This window comes from Rutidosis leptorrhynchoides, chromosome 3 (genome assembly GCF_046630445.1).
Source record: "Rutidosis leptorrhynchoides isolate AG116_Rl617_1_P2 chromosome 3, CSIRO_AGI_Rlap_v1, whole genome shotgun sequence".
Classification (NCBI taxonomy): Eukaryota; Viridiplantae; Streptophyta; class Magnoliopsida; order Asterales; family Asteraceae; genus Rutidosis; species Rutidosis leptorrhynchoides.
The window spans coordinates 186,721,737-186,736,635 of NC_092335.1; the positions used below are offsets into that span (position 1 = coordinate 186,721,737).

At 33.0% G+C, this 14,899-nt stretch overlaps 1 protein-coding gene across 1 annotated transcript; it reads left to right on the forward strand.

Moving 5' to 3' along the window:
* The first annotated feature begins 12,107 nt into the window (after window positions 1-12,107).
* LOC139897190 (uncharacterized) lies at window positions 12,108-13,574 on the forward strand. Its single transcript, XM_071879863.1, has one exon. It carries the CDS (start codon window positions 12,108-12,110, stop codon window positions 13,572-13,574), a length of 1,467 nt encoding a protein of 488 aa, XP_071735964.1.
* Window positions 13,575-14,899: the final 1,325 nt, after the last annotated feature.

Below are 14,899 nucleotides of genomic sequence, written 5' to 3' on the forward strand. Positions count from 1 at the left end.
CAATACTTCATCGTTCATTGTTGTTGGTACTCCTTAGTATCTATGGTGCGTATGATGTTGATGTTCGAGGTATAGATTGTGATGTTGAGACGTGTGATGTCGAAACTTGGGTTGTTGGTGATACTGGTATTGATGTTGGTGGTACTATTGGTGCCGGTGATGTTGCTGAAGCTGGTACGTTTTGCACCATATTTTCCAAAGCTACAACTCGGGCGCGAAGTTCGTTGACTTCTTCTATTATTCCTGGATGATTATCGGTCGAAACGAGCGGATAAATAAAATCTAGAATTTGATGTAGTATATAATCGTGACGAGATACTCTGAAAATGAGAGAGAAAATGGTGTTTCGGACAGGTTCACCGGTAAGTGCTTCTGGTTCTTCGCCAAGAGGGCAATGTGGTGGATGGAATGGATCACCTTTTTCTTGTCTCCAATGATTGAGAAGACTACCAACCCATCCTCAGTTCATCCAGAATAGATGATGGCTGATTGGTAGATCCATTCCAATCACGCTGCTTTCGGAGCTTGAGTGGGATTCCATTTCGGGAACCGAGGGACTTGAATTGATGACGAATTCCATTTCGTATGATTGAATAAAGGATTTTTCGATATGAAATGATTTTCCGGCTATCAGGTGGTATTATAATTACATAGAATATCTATATATATAGAGCAAAAGATTTCGTAGATTGCGGAGAAATTTACGAAATATGCTAGGCAAAGTTTACAGTAACAGATATGTCAAGATATGATTTAGCAGTTACGCTAAGTTATGAATTTTGTCTATACACTATTCATGCAATCAATGCAGTAAGATGTGTCTAGACTTAAGAATGATAAACAGGTAATTTCCGACAAAAATGATAAGCAAAACTTTTGACATGCAGACACTGTCGAAGTCCAGACTCACTAATACATCCTAACGACTATCAGTTAGACACACTAATGCAGACCTGGTTCACTAAGACCACCACTCTGATACCAACTGAAAGGACTCATTCATATACATTATAAATGATTCACAATAGTTGATTACATCGCGAGGTACTTGACCTCTATATGATACATTTTACAAACAATGCATTCGTTTTTAAAAAGACAAACTTTCATTACATTGAAAGTTGATGGCATGCATACCATTTCATAATATATCCATCTATAATTGACTTAATAATAATCTTGATGAACTCAACGACTCGAATGCGACTTCTTTTGAAATATGCCATGAATGACTCCAAGTAATATCTCTAAAATGAACAAATGCACAGCGGGAGATTTCTTTCATACCTGAGAATAAACATGCTTTCAAGTGTCAACCAAAAGGTTGGTGAGTTCATAGGTTTATCGGTAACAATAAAATTCATCATTTTAATAGACCACAAGATTTAATATTCCCATTTTCCATAAACATCATGCATAAAATTCATTCATATGGATTGAACACCTGGTACTCCTTTTTATTTTCATTGTCAACTGAGATCGATCGTTGTTTTGTGATGGTGTTTACAGGCTTATCAATCAGGAGAAGAATATTTAAAAAGTGGATAGGGACCTCAAACTGATTTTGTAATCTGTCTATTTGATTTTATTAACGAATTGCATCCGATATAGTGAATGAATAAAATTTGACAAGGACGTGTAACCATCCTTTGTATCTGTCTGTTTAATCTTGACATCGAATTAGAGAAGGAAAAGGAAGGAAAATGAAGTATAACAAAGTGAATTTGTTTGTATCTGTAAATTAGGATTGACTGGGAACCAGTTTGCAGGCAAGAACAAAATGCATACAGTTCGATAATGATCTAAAACAGATTCGTGTAATTATAATGCTTTTTAATTAATATTAATAATTAATAGATAATTAAATAATATCAATAATGTTATTAGTAAGCAAATACTTGTTAATAATAATAGATATAATAATAATGTTGATAATAATAATACTAATAATAATAAGAATAATGATAAAAGTATTAAAATAATGGTAATCATAATATCTAAATAAAAGTGATAATTTTTAGTAATAATAATAATAGAATTAATAATAATAATAATAATATTAATAATATTAATAGAAGTAATAATAATATTAGTATAACAATTATATTTTTAACTTATAACTACATTTAATATATTAATATTACAATTTATTAATTATGTAATTATATCATTCATTATATGATAACATTCTTTGATTATTTGATACTTATTCATTTTATATATATTACAGTTATATATATATATACATATTTATTTACAAGTACATGTTCGTGAATCGTCGGGAAATGATCGAAAGGTAATTGCATATATAAAAACAGTTCAAAATTTTTGAGACTCAACATTTCAGACTTTGCTTATTGTGTCAGAATCATATAAAGATCAAGTTTAAATTTGGTCAGAAATTTTCGGGTCGTCACACTAGTCAACCCCATCTCATCCATTCATTCATACTTCCACCTCCCTCCTTCTTTTTCCTCTCTAGCTCAAGAATCCATTTTTAACATCTTCAAAGAATCATCATCTAAATCAATTCAAGCAAGCAAACATAAAAATAAATTACATATTGGTGATCCTCTCATCATCCTCTTCATTTTGGTACCAATTTCACTACTTGGGGTAAGGTTTCTAAAAACTCTAGATTTCTCAAATTCGTTTTATGAACTTGAAATGGTGTTAGTTAGTGTCTATGGCTCAAGTGTAACATGAATATGTGTTTGGTTTGCTCAATTTGTTGTTTTGAGTAACTAGCATGAACACTTGAAATGGGGGTGCTTAATCTTGTGTTTTGGATGATTAAATATTGTTTAAATGCTAAAGTTCATGTATTAAATGTGTTACTAGCATCATTAGCTTCAATTTGATGTGTAGGTTGATTTGAAAAACATCACTAACATGATTATTGATTTTGTGATTCTTGGTTAGGGTTTAATAGCTTTTAAAATGAACTTTTTATGCTTTGATTGTCATGAAATGTTATTAGTAAGTGTTTAGTTGTATTGTATGTTTAATTACCTTCGAAACGGCATATCGTATGTGTAGATTGGATTCCCGAGTCAAGAAATGCATATTATGAACTTGAAACTTTGATTTTGAACGTTTAACAATCATTAGGTTTTTGTTTTTGTAAATGATGAACTTGATTGATGAAAAGTGTTTAGTTGTATTCCTCGTCAAAATACCTTTCCAACGATATAAGATACGTGTTTTGAATGTTTACGGTTCATAAGTTATGGTTGTTTGAAGTTGTATTCGTCTAAGTGTTAAACTGCCCCAGAATTGCTGAACCAGACACAGATGCGGCGCATCTGCCTTGGATGCGGCGCATCTGAGGCAGACTGCCCAAAAAGGTCCGTTTTCGTTTATTTCTAGCTATGCTACGTACCCCCGATTGACATGAAACTTGGCCAACATGCTCATATATGATTTCTAAGCTTAGGAAAATAGTTCGGGACCCGACCCGAACGTGTTGAATTTTTTCATTGGCTTTGACTTTGACCAAGTTTGACTTTTAGTCAAACTTAACCAAACGCTTATGCAATCGTTCTAACGTACCTTTATACTTTTTTATTGCATGAAACTTGACAACGTGATTCACATGCTATACTATTCGAGTCATAACGAGCCATAGGACTAATTGAACACATTTCGCCCGACCTTGTGTCATAACCGGTTAATTGATACAACTTACTTGTTTAGGTCAAGGCTAAGCAACTTTCATGCACACGTTTACTTTGTGAGGTACCTTTATACTCGTGCACTCGAGGTGAGATCATAGTCCCATCTTTCAACAACTTTTATACTTTAAATCATGGGATGAGAAACATATACAGTTTTATACTACATACTTTTATACTTTGAACACAAGTACGGAAACAAACATTCCACAGCGAGTTAGAACAAAAATCCTCAATTCGATTATCATTAGTTACACTTGCAGGGTGTAAGCGAGATCTTATGTTGTATGGCCATACGGGTTTGACAAACCCTCATTCGGACGGTTCGCTACCGTTATACGGATGAAATATATTTCGAGAAACAGTGTTGTAACGACCCGACAAAATCGTCATTGACGGCATTGTTAACTTAGGTCCCGTTACGTGGTCGTAGTCCCTATATGAGACGTGTTTGACCAAAATTATGTCGCATTCATTTGAAACGTACAAGACTTACAAAGTTTAGTTTACCAAACGATTCGACAACAAGTTTAAGTTTACAAAAGTTGTAAAGTATAAATGAAATAACTTGTGACATAATAAGTTGAAAATCACAGTTGCTATAAATAGCGTAAGTATGTATGCTTTAAGTTTGAATCCAAAGATGCTATCCCTAGCGTATGCATGCATGGTTGACCCCCAAGCAAGTAATCAAAGTGTGGAAGCCTGTATCAAGTAGCCAAATATGAACCTGAAAAACATATAGAAAACCGTCAACGAAAAACGTTGGTGAAATCATAGATGTAGTAATAAACGTTATTTTTGAACCACAAGATTTAGTATTCCCATAAAATTGATCATCCAAATAGTTTGCATTCCAAAATAAGTTCGCGAGCACCCAATTATCAAGGCTTAACTTTCCTTCCATAGAACCCCATCACAACAGTGTTAGAACGTACACTGTTTCTCGAAAATACATTCCATCCGAATTAACGGTAGCGAACCGTCCGGATGAGGGTTTGTCAAACCCGTATGGCCATACAACATAAGTTTCCGCTTACACTCGGCAAGTGTAACTAATGATAATTGAATTGAAGATTTTTGTTCAAACTCGCTGTGGAATGTTTGTTTCATCGGACTTGTGTTTAAAATATAAAATTAAGTAGTACAAGATGTAACAAAGTATATGTTTCTCAGCCCACGATTTAAAAGTATAAAAGTTGTTGAAAAGGTGGGACTATGATCTCACCTCTAGTGCATGAGTATAAAGGTACTTCACAAAGTAAACGTGTGCATGAAAGTTGCTTAGCCTTGACCTAAACAAGTAAGTTGTATAAATTAACCGGTCACGACACAAGGTCGGGCGAAATGTGTTCAATTAGTCCTATGACTCGTTACGACTCAAATATATAGCATGTGAATCATGTTGTCAAGTTTCATGCAAGATATAAGTATAAAAGTACGTTAGAACGATTGCATAAGTGTTTGGTTAAGTTTAACTAAAAGTTAAACTTGGTCAAAGTCAAAGTCAATGGGGTCGGGTATCCGACAATTTTTCTATGATGAGAAATCATATATAAGCATGTTGGCCAAGTTTCATGTTAATCGGAGGTGCGTAACATAGTTAGAATTAAACGTAAATGAGACTTTTTGGACAACAGGCAAATGGCGCTTCGCTCAGATAAGTGGCGCGCCGCTCCGTTTCAAGGCAAAGTCTCGGTGCCATTTTGTAGGCATTCGGCGCTCCGCTCAGAAATCGGCCTGCCGCTACGTATGCCTGACAGAAATTCTGGGCTGTTTTCATGTGTAGGCTCGAACCAAACTTCAAACAAACATAACTTATGAACCGTAAACATTCAAAACACGTATCTTATATCGTTGGAAAGGTAATTTAACAAGGAATACAACTAAATATATTTCATCAATCAAATCCATCATTTTCAATAACCGAATTCCCGTCGAATGATCATTTAATGCTTGTTATCAAAGTTTCAAGTTCATAAAACGCATAAGATGATTCGGGAACTTAATACACACATATAATACGCTGTTTCGTAGGTAATTACGCATACAATACTATTAAACACTTACAAACAACATTGCAAAGCATTTAATGCATTAAAATTCACATTCAAGGCTACCAAACCCTAACCAAAAATTATAAAATCACTAATCATGTTAATGTAAGGTTTTCATGTCATCCAACATACCAAAACGAAGCTAATGATGCTAGTAACACATTTAATACATGAACTTTAACATTTAAACAACATTTAATCAACCAAAATCAAGGATTTAACAAACCCATTTTTCATATTCAAGCTAGTTACTCAAAACAAACAAATCGAGCAAACCAAATACATATTCATGTTAGACTTGAGCCATAGACACTAATTAACACCATTTCAAGTCAAAAACACTAAGAACATGAAATCTAGAGTTTTAAAAATGTTACCCAAACGAGATGAAATTGGTATCAAGTTGTAGAGGATGAAGAGAGGATTCCAAAAGTACAAATCGTTTTGTTGTAAGCTTCCTTGAAATGATTTAGATGATGATTTAGTGAAGAAGATGAAAAGACTGAAAGTTTGGAAGTAATATTTGAGAGAAAAATGGAAAAGAAAAAGAGAAGAGAAATGAGTGGTGGGGAGGGAGGTGGTGACTAGTTCAACTAGTTGCCACTTTGGCCAAGTGACAAGATTAGTCCCTCAAGTTGTAGTCGGGTGTGGGAATTAACCAAACGAATTATTTTAAAAACGCTAGAGTAAACGAGAGATGTTAAGATTAAATATCAGAAATATTAAGAACGTTAGTTAACAAAAGGTGCGAATTTAGATAACGAAAGATATTGTCTAAAAAAAAGACGGGTGTTAAAATGAATTAACGGAAAAATGCGGGATGTTACAAGTGTATGTTCTAATACTATTGTGATGGGGTTCTATGGAAGGAAACGTTAAGTCTTGATAATTGGGTGCTCGCGAACATACTTTTGGAATGCAAACGATTTAGATAATCAACGTTATGGAAATACTAAATCTTGTGGTTCAAAATATAACGTTTACAAATACACCTATGATTTCACCAACGTTTTTCGTTGACAGTTTTCTATATGTTTCTCAGGTTCATACTTGGCTACTTGATACATGCTTCCGCACACTTTGATTACTTGCTTGGGGTCAAGCATACATGCATACGCTAGTGATAGCACCTTTGGATTCAAACTTATAGCATACATACTTACACTATTTATAGCAACCGTGATTTTCAACTTATTATGTCGCAAGTTATTTCATTTATACTTTACAACTTTTGTAAACTTAAACTTGTTGTCGAACCGTTTGGTAAACTAAACTTTGTAAGTCTTGTACGTTTCAAATGAATGCGACATAATTTTGGTCAAACGCGTCTCATATAGGGACTATGACCACGCAACGGGACCTAAGTTAACGGCGCCGTCAATGGCGATTTTGTCGGGTCGTTACAGAAGACAAGTCATGGCCTTTAAAGAGAAAATCTGATAAGAAATTAATGATTGCAGGTGGTAAGTGGTAAACTAAACAGAGGACGAATAAGAGGTAACTTGCTATTGTTAGTAGTACTCTTTCAACTCTCACTTTATGATTTAGATTGTAATTTAAAAATGGTGTTATGACTATATAAACACAAAAATCTAAACATATCCATTAAGGCTTTATAAGATATATAAGAGATTTGTATAATGTGATCAAGAGGAAGCGCTAATGTTCCATAGATTCATGGTACAAAATTTTAGTTACTATATTATAATTGATCTAACTTTATGCAAATTTTTTTTTTTTTTTTTTTTTTTGTAGGTAAGGTTGGCCATGGGAGAGTACAAAGATTACATAGAAGCAATAAATAGGATTCAACATCTTTGTTGACGCATTTAGTATTTTATTGAGATGTTCATGGTACTTGATGAATTATGTTATTTTATCTACATATTAATTATATAACATCTCATTTAAAAAAATTTATTTAAAATCCCGTGAATCCACGAGTCTCTGCACTAGTATAGTCATGTATTTTCATTTCAAATAGGGAAAAATTATAAATTGTTGTAAAAATTAAAATTCTCAATAAAAAAATATCATTTTAGCAATTACCTAAAATGAGTGTTGATTTCTATTATTAACCTAAAAATAACATGTTTAAAAAAAAATAATGAAAATCAAAGAAAATTGCCAGCTTGTAAGAAAAGTGTCAACGGGCTCGCTCTAAAGTCCATCCTAGGTGTCGCCTTCAATAGCACCGTTGGCACCATTCTCGCTCTCGACCGCTCTCACAATTTGGCGTTTCACGATTAAATTCCATGTTTAAGAACAAAAGTTTGAGAATGGTGGGGCCCAATGTTTAAAAATGATTGATGTAGGGCTGAGCAGAAAACCGAATTAACCGAACCATAACCGTTTTAATCGTTAAAATCGAACTGAATTAACCAAACCGAACATATAACCGCGGTTACGGTTAACATTTTTGAATTAACCAAATATTATGGGGCGGTTACGGAAATAAAGATTGTCCACCCCGAATTAACCGCACCGCACCAATATATATAATTTGTATAAATCTTGCAAAATAACTATGGTTAACAAAGAATGGAAAACATAACATGTGAAATTTATAACGTGAAATTTTGTATTTTTAGTTATTTTTGATTTTATGTGAAGTGTAAACGACATTAATATACTTTAATGTTGAGATACATATATGAGATTAACACTTACTCTTATAACAAAATGTTAGTTTTTATAGTATTAGGCACAACCTTATGATTTTTTTTTTCTTTTTTTCTTTTTTGCCAGTAAATGGTTAACCGAATTAACCGTTATAAATTTATCCATTAACCACTTTAACCGAATTAACCAAACCGATTTTAACTGAACCGTACGGTTAAAAATATTAATTAACCAAATTATTGGTTATGGGTGCGGATTTCGCTAAAAACCGCCCCCAACCGCCCCATGCTCACCCCTAGATTGATGAATGGCGGTCTTTAGTCCGAAAATAATCAAGATTAACAAAGTAAAATAAAAATCAAATATCTTTAATAATTAACAAACTCTTGTTTACATAATTCAAAATGGTTTAGTTGTATATTTTATTTAAATTTAAATACATAAATAATTTAAATAGTGTGTTTCATTACCTCTTGATTGATTGGTATTGATTGGTTAAAAGTTAAATATTAAAACATGCACAAATCAGTGTGTTTATTTCGACCTCTAAATGACATATATGCTGAATAGTTCAGAATTCAGTGCTGAAATAATTCATTAATCATTAAACATCTAAATTTTTATGTAATATTCTCATTAAATTATATCATAATATTTATTAAACAATTATATTATATTTTTAATTTTATTAATGCAAAAAAATTAATAAGGTAAATTACATCTTTCGTAATGTTTATTCAAATTGATTATCAAATAAATTATTATCATTCAAAACCCATTTTATTCAGAACCTTTTAATCATTCAGATTATGAATCGTTCAGTGCTAAATTATTCAGTTTTATCAAATTGCAACCTAAGATTCTTCTACTAGGCTTGTGTATATAATTTTGGTTTATTCCACTAAATAAAAGAAAAACAAAAACTTTCTCTTGTTGGCAGCTTCAACGTGTAAAATAACACCGGTATCTTACACTCTCAAAACTACACCCCGTGAGGATACCCACCCTAGGAGATGCACGAACCAAGTGTCCGTCACACCCCGAGAGGCATATCGAGTATCTCGAGGTCAACAACTAAAACCATGGTGGGAGATATTAATTAGCCACAACTTTAAGCTTATAAAGGATCAATACTTTCAATCACTAGCCGATGTGGGACGGGTTGTTACATGACGCGTGTCTAAATTCAATTCCAATTTTGGCGAAATTCAATTGAATTCCGTGAACCAAACGGGGCCTAAGATGAATTGGGTATAAAATGCCAATGTTGAAAAGCGGTCCATCGATAACGCTTGTGACCAAAGAAGGCCTGCGACGAATGCTTTGCCTTTTCTTAATGATGGTTTTAATTTTACAATATTGAAATGTTATTCACTAAAAACATGTAAAATGTAAAAGTGAGTTTAGTTGATTACGAAAGTTACAAACGAGCTTAATGTAATTTTCACATTGATACTAATGCTCTGCTCTCACTATAGGGTTGATTTGCTCTGTCCTAGAATTAAGGAATGACCCCCTTTCCCTTCGTAGAGATGGATGACTACCATTTTTCCCATACCTTGTATAAGAAAAATTTTTGTTTCATTTTTATTTTTCATTTTATAACCGTCCACAATCACATTTCACAAAATCTTATAAATGGCATTATCTATAAAAAAAAGTTTTTTTTTTTTTTTTTTTTTTTGAACGGCGATTTTTTTGGCATCAGTAGATCATTTCTTTCAACGACCCTCATCATTTGCACGTAACACACACGTTCGGGCGGAAACCCGAACCCGATCGACGGTACCCGGGAACACATCCATTCGAGCAGTGGTTCCGGGTAGAGGTCCGTGAGCGAATCCGGTAAAACCTCCCTATAGGGTCAATATATACCACCATTATTGGTGTTCAATTGGTCTAAAAAAATCATGTCATCCCTAAGGATCGAACTCATGACCTCTCCCTATCTCATGACACAAAGTATATGGTGAGAACCGTTGGGCTATGCCCGCAAGTTAAAAAAAAAAAAGTTTCTTTGCATCAGTTTTCTTTTCAAATAAAGTTACCATAAAATGATAAAGTTGATATGTCACTGAAAGTGACACTTCTATTCGAACAACTAAAATACAGAAATGTAGACACTTAATTTAAAAACTACTATGTAAAAGAGTAATACGGGGTAATAAAAAAAAGGATTGGATTGGATTAGATTGAAGCAAATGGTATCCTGATTTGCCATGCAAAAGGAGTGTCTGGTTTCCAATTCGGGCTTAAAGAAACAACGCTTTCAAGACCAAGCAGCCTTTCCAGCTGACATCAATATTCCCAACTTTTATTTCCATTAACACCCCCTTAACTATCTTACATATCTTAAACTTCCACAATAATTCAAATTTCTAATCTTCTAGCCCAACCGCTTACAGGCTAATTTATATTCATTGCATCATATCGTTTTTCAATTTCAATCATAGTAACGTCTGTTATACCCATGACTAATCAAATTAACATTAAAAGTTGGTTGTAGTTAATAAAAATGGTGAAAATTCGCACACCGAGATTTTTTACCTCAACATCAAGCGTTTTTTAAATTGTTCTAATGTACAATATTATAAAACATGTTGATGTTGTAAATTGTGCACTTAAAAAAATTAAAAATATATAGAAATATTCTAAACCAATTAATTTAAAATTGTCATCATTGGTAGGAAGAACATGTTTATGAAGCAGATGTTTATCGAAAACAAAATTTAGTGAATAACAAGGCCGATCCTAAATTATGCGATTTCTCATGATGTATTAGGCAGGACAATAAAAAAATGTCATTGCTAATTTGCATACAAACAACACACCTTTTTATGGGATTGTAAATAAGTCATATTAAGGGTGAACATGGTTTATTAATTAGATAAATTGTTACTATTCGAGAAGAAAAATTATAAGTACATATCCACAATGATGCGATTTTGAAACGAAAATAATTTAATTTTCAAGTTTAATACAATATAAATTATGTTTTATAATGACATGTGATGCCCCTGAGTCATTGCGCGTGTGGTCGAGTGTCAAGGCCTACATAAAAAATAACCTAGAAAACTAGCTAATATATTTCTAAAAACTAAAATTTATAATAAAATGTACAAAGTTTGTCTTTTTTCACGTACATTGTAATTTCATGGCATAAAAGACACTATTATAAATTGAATGCCTGGACAATTAAGCAGAAGAGATGGTCCATGAGTAAAAAATTAGAGTAAATAATGTTAGTGGTCGAAATGTAAAATGTGAATTGATCATGACTTTGATTGCAAAATTCCAAAAACCAAACTTCTATTCATTGGGTATCAGACTGATATTAACCGCGCGTCACTTTCATCTCGTCAGATGATGTGGCCCGCTTGACGGCTATTAACCGCGCGTCACTTTTTGACGCTTTCGTCGGTTAGTCAAAAAATTGACGGTAGCTTGACGGTCCAACCAACCAATTATCAATTAATATTTAAATATATTTTTGTTATTTATTTATTTTTTCCCACCCAATTTCCAATCAGATTATACCACATCACCCTCCAAATATTTGACAAAAAAACTACATTTTGGGTTAACGGGAGTAAAATACAGTCACATTCAAAAACTCATTTTTCACCAAAAAGTACACAATTTACCTCTTACATCACCGTCAGGGTTAGGAATAGTCTCACCATCACCATCTTTATAAAAAAAGGTTCAATCTTCCCATTTTTGTTTGCATCCATCTCATCTCTATACTTAAAAAATGGCTTCTTTTTGTTCCTTTCTTCTTCTTTTGGTGCTTTTTATTTTAATGTCATTCAATCATGTTGATGGTAGTAGTGATGAAATGGTAAGCATGGAAGATGGTGAACTTTTAGGCCTCTTTGAAGTAATGGGTTCACTCTTAGATGACCCTACATGGTCCCAAATGCACCCACAACCATGCACCGACACACCATGGCCAGGTGTTCAGTGTGAACTCATGGCTCAAGAAGATGGTCAACAAGATTACAACCCTACAATCTTTCATGTAACCAAGATTCATATTGGAACTGATATCCTCACTCCACCTTGCAAACCAAATGCCACTTTATCTTCAAAAGGTTTGATTAAACTTCCATACCTAAAAACACTCTCTCTTTTCAACTGTTTTACAATCACACCATTCTCTCTTTCTTCATCATTGTTTGAAAACAAGTCTTTATCTTCTTTAGAACATTTAGCACTTGTGTCAAATCCCAGTCTACATGGCACTATCCCTTCAAGTTTAGGCCTTATTCAAACCTTAAAAGTCCTTTCTCTTTCACAAAACATGTTAAGTGGTGAAATCCCAAAAGAGATTTGTGAATTGGTAAGTCTAGAACAGCTTGATTTGAGTTACAACCTTCTCACAGGCTCAATACCTCAAGAAATTGGAGGGTTGAAGAGTTTGACCATCTTTGACTTAAGCTACAACATGATTGGTGGTCAACTGCCTTCATCATTGGGTCAATTACAGTATCTTCAAAAGATTGACTTAGGATATAATGTCCTTAATGGTAAAGTGCCACAAGAAATTGGTAATTTGAGCAACTTGGTGTTGTTGGATTTGAGCCATAATTTTTTAAGTGGTCCATTATCAGAATCTTTATCTGGTTTAAAGCAGTTGGAGTATTTGGTGATTCAAGACAACCCTATAAACACAAGTATGCCTTTTTTTATTGGATCATTGGGTAGGCTTAAAGTTTTGAGCTTTTCAAGATGTGGGCTGATGGGACCAATCCTTACTTCTTTGTCAATCTTGAAAAATCTGACTGCTTTGTCTCTTGACCATAACAGTCTCAATGGGTCTGTTCCTACAAATATAGGTTCACTTCCAAATCTTGAACAATTAAACTTGAGTCAAAATCAACTTAGTGGGGAGCTTTTAGTCTCACAAGAGTTCATAAAAAGAATTGGAATGAGGCTTGATATTAAAGGAAACAATGGGCTTTGTATAAAGAATACTAGTACTAGTACTAGTACTAGTACTTCAAGTGGGGTAAAAGATCATTCTAATTGTATATCTTCAAGAAGTAGAAATGATGGAAACATGAGTTCATGGGGTGAAGAAGAACATCAAGATGGATGTGGAAATATGAACACAACTTTATATCAAAGTAATTGGTGTTCAAGAAATCATTATGGTTATGGGTTAGTGTTGTTAGTATTAAGTCAAATGTTTTTATTGATGGGATTTTTGTTGTTTTAGAGATTCTTAGCTTAGTGTGTTTTTTTTTTTTTTTTTTTTTTTCCAACTTTGTTGATCTATAGGCCACGTGTATGTAATGTAACCATTCTTTCCTTATTCCAAAGTTTGCTACGATTATTCGTGTAAATTTCTGATGGCTAAAAAGCAAGAATAAAAGTAAAAAAAAATAAAAAAAAAATAGTTTGAAAGCTAAAAAGGTAAAGACTCGTAACAATTTGGTACGGTTGGTGGAGATCGATGGTTTTTGCCGGCCTCAATTCAACCAGTGGTTCATCATAGTTTCAACTTTCAAGGGTTTTTTTCTTCTAAAAATATTTTTCATTTTTTTATTAGCGAGAAAACTCCCACATAGACGAGTATATTGGCTACACATAGAGAGTAAAACTAGGGTAATCAGACCCCGGAGCGCGACCGTTGAAGTCCCGAACAACATACAATCGATAATCTTTCATAATCTTTTAACATATACAATTATATTAAAGATTAATCATTTGAGATTCATTACTTTTTAATGTAAATACACGATAATAATAAATTTAGACCTAAAACGATAATGGCAATAACTAATAATAATAATAATAATAATAATAATAATAATAATAATAATAATAATGATAAATTAGTACAATAATAATATAGTAATAAAACATTACCTATAAAAAAATTCGGTTTATTTGTCTTTTATGTTAATATGTTTTGTATGCACCAATTAGAAGCATATTTCTAATGCTGCGAGATTGTAGATAAAAATATTATTTCTTCTTATATCTTTTGATTAACAAACAGGCTGTAATAGAAATGTCTGATAATCCGCAAACACGAGACGTAATAATATATGCAGAGCAATAAACAACACCCAAGTGTTGTTCACCATTAGGTGGTTCTCCAACAAATGGGTAGGTGTAGGTTTATCTATTGTGTGCTCAAAAGTTATTACATAGGTTAATAACGTATTAACCAATGCTCAAAGGGCATAATAAATAACTTATTACATCATAGCTTATTAAGGGCATAGGTTAACAAGCTATTACTCGTACATATGTAGGTTAATAAGCCTTTAGGGCACACAATATATAAATTAATCATTGTGAGTAAAAATTAGCCATCTTGAAAATTAGTCACTATGAGTAAAAATTAGCCATCCTGAAAACTATGAGTAGCCATCCTGAATATATGGAAAACGTTCGTGATGCATTTCGCACTAGAAAGGGCGAAAAGGATCATTTCTTGCAGTATCTGTTGGTGATTTTAGTGTTATCAACAATCATTTTAGTTAATTGGGATTTACTAGAAAGCAAAGGCTTATCGAATTAAGCTCAATGACG